Source organism: Cebus imitator, unplaced genomic scaffold (assembly GCF_001604975.1).
Source record: "Cebus imitator isolate Cc_AM_T3 unplaced genomic scaffold, Cebus_imitator-1.0 Scaffold14, whole genome shotgun sequence".
NCBI lineage: Eukaryota > Metazoa > Chordata > Mammalia > Primates > Cebidae > Cebus > Cebus imitator.
In genome coordinates, this window is record NW_016107329.1 from 418,894 (window position 1) to 425,771 (window position 6,878).

The following is a 6,878-nucleotide window of genomic DNA, read 5'->3' on the forward strand; positions in this document are numbered from 1 at the left end:
AGAGACGGGGTTTCACCATGTTGACCAGGATGGTCTCGATCTCTTGACCTCGTGATCCACCCGCCTCGGCCTCCCAAAGTGCTGGGATTACAGGCGTGAGCCACCGCGCCCGGCCTGTGTTTCAATTTTAAACCACAATTTTTTAACTTATCTTTGAAGTCTTGGCACATGTAGTATAACAGCTGACAACGGAAGGAAGGCAATAAATGCTTGCTAAAAGAGCAGATAAATAAATTCATTAATATACACTTTCATACCAAGAGCCCCGCTCCTTGGCATATATTTAAGTTATGAGTAATCATGCTAAGTAGAATGGTTTTCCATATATTTCTTGCAAAACCCTTTTGTGAGTAGATGTATATGTTTAATATTTGTTAAGTAGGTCATACGGTTTTGGCTGTAGTTAGGAAACATGTATTATGATGGGCGCATACAGGAACAACTGTCCACACAGGACATGGAGAACAAGCCACCTCTGTCTCACACTGAGCACCTTGATGTAACTGCTGATCACCTCCAGAAGAAGAAAGACCTCTCCTGTAACCCAGAAATGGAACTTGGGTGAAAATCTCTGCCTAGATACAAACAAAATGAAGCCTCAGAGAAAATAGAGGCTAGGGAAAGGAAGCAATTTAGTAAACATAGTTACATCTATTTGTATTGGTAGTTTTTAAACCTAAAAAGCGACCACTCTTGAAGCAATCCAGGGTGGTTGACATTGACAACCTGCTCCAATAGGATGCTCTTGTCACGCCCTTCAGCTCAGCAGGTGCCTGCCAACCCTGTTGTTGATGGTTTCAGGCTGATTTCTCCCTTGAGCTTTACTTGGTTTAGACTACATCTCTTTTTCAGGATTGCAAACCAGCCATTATTGGTTGGAAATTTAATGTCTTGCTTTGTTTCTATCTTTTCTTATTTCATTTTCTCAAGCCTCAGCAGAAGTCTTGTCTTTCCCTATATCATCTTGGTGCTTGAGGAGACATTTCTTGTACTTTCCTTTCCACAGACTAAGAGGAATGACCGTGACCAGAAGTTTTCTCTGTGCACTCCCCAAAGGCCAACTCATCTGGTTAACGGAAAAGGTGAGCTCTGCATATGGTCATGGGTCATGTCATTCTGCTTACTTCAAGGGCCTTGAACTGAACTAGAAATCTATTAAGGCATGATAATACTAATGACAATAATCAATGGTAGATATAAAAGCAGGCAGTTGCAAAGTCATGATTGGTGGGAAAGTAGTTTAGACTTTGTTTAGAAAAGAGTACTCTCCTTCAGTCCCCAGCACAAGACATGCCTGGGATACATATTCAAAATTATGAATCCTTTTTTTGTTTTTTTTTTTAGAGATGGAGTCTCACTCTGTTGTTGAGGCTGGAGTGCAGTGGTGTGATCACAACTCACTGCATCCTGGATCTCCTGGGATCAAGCTATCTCCCCACCTCGGCCCCCTAAAGCACTGGGATTACAGGCATGAGCCACTGTGCTGACCCTCAAAATTATGATTCTTGAGCCATGTTGAAAACACATAACTGGAGTCTTGGATTCTGTTTTGTTAATATCTAAGATGAGGCCATTTACAAAACCATTTTAATAAGTCTTATAGATGTTGATGTTTGTGAACCACTATGAGAGGATCCGAAGCCCTGATATTCCCTTCATATATTATTAGCATCAATTTTATAGAAATGCAAGTTTTGAATTTAGTTCAGCTAGTCTTCTGCTTTATTATCCAGTATCAAAAAGTAACCAGGCAGATTCTGTATACTTAAGAATCAGAATACATTAGAAAGATATCTCAAGACCTCATGCTATTTAGTAAACTTTTTTGTAATATCAAACTTTATGATGATATCATTGACTCCATGTATTCATCTTTGTCTCACATGCAGGAAGAATAGAAAAACAATTGCCATCTGTCACAGAATGATTCTATCTGCACACCTTTCCCAAGACGGCCCTGAGACGTGATCCTTCTAGGATAAATGAGCTACATCATCATCTAATAGTTACTTCATGACTATAATCCACTTGGATATACCATGGGCAACCTAAGCAGATCCCTAACCAAACGCAGCATCTTTCTCCATCTAACCACCCTGTCCTGCTTCTGGGCTTTGTTTTCTTAGTGAAAAGCATCACAGTTCTCACAGTTCACCTAGTTCTAAGCTAGTCTTACCAGGTGAGCTGTGACTGCTGTCTCCATACCCAGACAACCATGAAGTTCTTTCCATAGTTCCTCAGAAAACACTTTAAAATATCTCTCATTTTTTCCAGCACCCTTAATTCAGGGGTTGCAGACACCAGTGTCTGTAGGCACATAAACAAAGTCAGCATATGCATAGAAACAAAGGGAGCCTGTGTGTGTGGTGTCTCCTTTCTAAAATTAAGGAGTAGTTACCGTGTGTCCGCAGTGGAGTGCATATCTCACCTAAAGGCATTCAGAAACCCTTCCCCCACAACATACGCACATTATCCAAAAATAAGCCAAGAAAACAAAATGACAAATGTGTAGTTTTCAAGCCCTATTTAGTTTGCTTTCTTAAATCATGTTTTCAGTGTCCTCATTTGGATGCTTGTAGATTTTTAGATGCCTCGGATATCCCTTTCCACTCATTCTCATTGTCACTTGTGAACTCCTCTGGAAGTTAACTAAGATCATAGAGGGTTTTTTTTTGTTTTGCCTGAAACTCACATGAACCAAGCATAGCCATTGCTCTAGAAGAGGACTGCAGGGAAGGGGAAATAGGTGAATGTGGCTAAGGCGCTAGAGAAGGTAAGGTAATTTTGGTGTGGTAGGAAATTGGGGTGGGTTTTAAGAGGAATGGTTTTATTTTTCCGTACCATGTTAGAAAGTTAGAATACAGGAGTCAGAGGGATTCCAGGAACACGATGGGGTGAGTGGAAAACAAGGTCTCCCTTTCTCTTCCTGTGATGGGTTTTCTTCATTTCCTTCCTTTTTCATCCTCCCATCCTCTCTCCTTTCTCTTTTCTTTCCCTAATGCTGCCAAAGCATCTGACCGCTGCCACTCTATTATCTCCATTTCTTTATCTTTTTTTTTCTCTTCTTCTTCTCAGGCTTTCAGTATCTTTTTCACTCTCCACTCCAATGTCTTTCTTTATATTCCATAAAATGTCACTGGAATCTGGATAGTAACAACGTACATTTATTTTTGTTACCTACCTTCAACCTAACAAATAAAAAAAATTGGATGTTCCATAATTTCTCTTGTCCAAAAGATGATTTATAATTAGTTACATGTAGTTTACCAGTTGTATTTGTTTCTCAAATTCTTTTTTATTCCAGTTAGTGACCCTAGGTAGAAAATGGCATTCTTGGACATAACAAATTGCACTCTGTGCATCAATATTCAATGTCATGGGAATTACATGAATGCTGGATGTTGAAATTATCATTAGGGGGAAAATTAGCTGAAGTATCATACTTGCTTTTTTATTACTATAAATTATCTTAGCCAAGAAACAAAGAAAGGATAATGGGCATTTCAACCTGGCAGATAGATCCAACTGAACTTTCGTGAGAAAGGAGTCACAGAAAAGCTTGATGAAAAAAAAAAATATTTCTAAAGCATAGCAAGTACAGCTTTAAAATATGTGCAAATGTTAAAACTGTTAACATTTTATTAATATAAACAGAAACACTCAGAATCATGTGATATGTGTATATATAATTTGAGCAAGGTGCATAATTCCAACGAAACATACACATACATATAAGAATTATATCCATGTGTTTATGTGTGTATATATATATTCCCCAAAAGTGTAGATGTTGTTTGTGCAGAAAAACATGAATAGTGTCACAGACTATTATAATAACTGGAGACATTAATAATCATCTCAACTTTAATACAGTTTTTATGATAAAGAAACCAGACTACTCAGAGAGATGATGAATGAAAGATGAAGAATAGAAGAATTTCCATTATTGAAGGGGCACCTGTGTGTAACTAGATGAAGTTGGTATAGCTTTGCCTCAGTGTTCCCAGGGAGAACTAAAGGCTCTTCCCCACGGTGAGCAACCCTCAAATGCTGCCAATGTCCTTGGTTTGTCTGCAATGAATGCTGATGGCCAGTGATGGTCACTGGAGCTCAGTTTATTTGATTAGGCACATGTACTTTCTGGTAGCAAACAACAACAACAATAAAACAAATAAAAAACCTAGGGGAGGAGAGCTAGGAAGGCTTGCCAAAGCCTGAGCAAATAGTAGACATTTATATGAGAATAGGCATGCAAAGGTGTTATTCAGAGTCAGGACAGGTGCCATGAATGGGCAGTGAGCTCACACAATACTCCATGAGTGTATACTTACAGGTGAGGGACATGTATGTCTTTGGGTATGTAACTCTTAGGGAAGAATATAAAGACTCGAAAGGATGCTAGGTATCACACTGATAAAACAGAGCAGTTGTATTTCTATATGCTAAGCTTGAGCAATGGATAGAGGAATAAATGTCAAGAGGAAAATAACATTGTTCCACCTTGTTTTGTAGAATTATGGATCCTGCAAGAAGATGTACTGTTCGTGGAAGGATGAGGTGGGTAGCTCGGATGCTTTCATGTCTGGGTGTCCTTGGAAAGCCAAGGACAGATAGAAACACAAATCAGGACACATCAGTAAAAGATGCCTGCTGGCACAGAGGAGGGCAGGTGAAACTACCTTTGCAGAAGAGGTTCATTTGAAAATGCTCCTGAAAGATATGTTATCAGAACACTATCTTAAGTAGAGTAGATAAGACTTTGAGAACCTTGAAAATGCTTATTGAGGAATACCTAGCATTTATCTTGCTTTCCTTGATTAAAGAACATTCATACATATATATTCATCCTGTGCTGATAGGTAGGAGATGGGAGGCCAGCCCAAAGAGCTGACCAGTCCCTATTCCAGAAGTTCTGGGTTGTTGCATAAGTGAAGAAGTATGCTGATCTGCTTTCAAACTTCTGTAAACTTCAGCTTAGTGGTAGAAAAGTCAGAAGATCCAAACATTTAGTTTCAGTGCCTGAGTAGAACATTTACTGATTTTCACCAATTCCATTCTCATCACCTTGGACTAATATTATCACCATCTCCCCCAGAGACCATTGCAGCAATGCTTGTTTGGTGGTTGTCCATGGCTGAAATAGTAACTTTAGAATCAAGGGCAAAAGTGAGGGAGGGTGATCCCCACAAACTGTTGATTCTTTGGTCTCCCATTAGACCCACTGAACTAAAATATCTAGAGGGTGATACAAGGAATACGTACTTTTCTTGGCTTTCCAGGTAATTCACTTGAGCCCTAATATTTTCAAAACATGGTAGTAGTACATTTTCCTGGTTTGTTTTAAAAATCAACAAGAAAAGGGATTATCTTCCTCTCCACTTATACAATCTGTTTAAGAGATCAGGTGAGCTGCTAATTTCAGGAGAACACCAGCACTTACTGACTGCCCAGATACCTGCATCTAGATCATGGAAGCATTTACAGCACCAGGAGGAAAATAATATTCTCATAAATGCCAGCCTGTGAAAAATAGCACTAATGAATCTTTATGTATTTCATGAAAAATTATCTTATTATTCAGAGAAATCAATCAGACTAAAACCAGAATTCTAAACCCCACGATTATCTTGAGGCTTCAAGAGAAATCCTGTAATCTGACAGGTGAGGGGACAGACCAGGAGAGATTGGGAAGTTTTAACACCGGTAAAACTTCAGATTCAGGACCCAGGTGTTCTGAATAAAGCCCAGGGATGTATTCACTGTATCATCAGTCTCTTTTCTGTCCTTTTCTTCCCCATCTTTCTTATGCTAGAAACACATTCCCACTTCAACAATCCTTTATCACTGCTCTGATGATGAGTGATGCTTTTCCTTTCATTCCCAGTTTTTTCTTATTGTTTAGAATTTACACTCCAAACCTTGGCTTTCTATAGAGGATTTTTTCTTAGTCTTTCGAAGTCACAGGTTTGGAAAACAAACAAGCAAACAAAAAACTTGACTGCTTCTCTCAGCACTAGAAATAGTTATAGGTGGTGAAAGCACATTTTTGTTCATAAGTATCATTTTAAACTAATTTCTTGGCAGAATTATCACTCTGCCAGGTTCTTTTCTGTGTCCTTGCAGCCCACACTGTACCTTCAATCAAATGGCTTGTATCTGACATTACATCTCTTGTAGCACAATATCAAGTACCATATAGCAATCATTAGAACACAAAAGAAATAACTATTGTCATATTGAAGAAAAGATCCCTCAGAGAACAGGTACCGTTAGCACTGGAAATGGGACCTTACATCTCAGTCAAGTACCTTTTTACTGTCTCCAGAAGGTGGAATTATCTGACACATTAAATATCCTATTTGGATAGCAAAGGGATTATGAGAGTTACTTTCTGAAATAAAAATAGAGGAAGATATACCTCAAGTCAAATCACTGTTGTGATATTTATTTACCAGAATTCAATTTGAATGACCTGAGCATTTTATTGACAACATCTAAAAAAAATTGTCAATAAAAATTGATACCATATTAGACATTAGTTTACACTGCACAAAAATTAATTTTTTAAAAAAGTAGGCATAAGCTTAAAATGGATGACTTCATTTCTTAGTTTTAAATCTTCATAAACTTCTTTTTATAAATCTAAGCTTTTCAAAAATTTACTCATCTTATTTAAAAACTTCTTAGCTGGGTTAACAATGTTTGTCATAGCTTTTAAAACTTAAAGCTGGCCGGGCGCGGTGGCTCAAGCCTGTAATCCCAGCACTTTGGGAGGCCGAGGCGGGTGGATCACGAGGTCAAGAGATCAAGACCATCTTGGTCAACATGGTGAAACCCCGTCTCTACCAAAACTACAAAAAATTAGCTGGGCATGGTGG

General features: G+C 38.5%; 1 protein-coding gene across 1 annotated transcript in view; it reads right to left on the minus strand.

Annotated features, from left to right (window-relative positions):
- Positions 1-5,694: 5,694 nt before the first annotated feature.
- Positions 5,695-6,878, minus strand: part of LOC108284379 — a 100,542-nt gene continuing 99,358 nt past the window's right edge. Inside the window, exon 7 of the mRNA XM_037729355.1 lies at positions 5,695-5,808. Coding sequence (XP_037585283.1) covers positions 5,695-5,808 — 114 coding nt within the window. The remainder of the gene's footprint in view (positions 5,809-6,878) is intronic.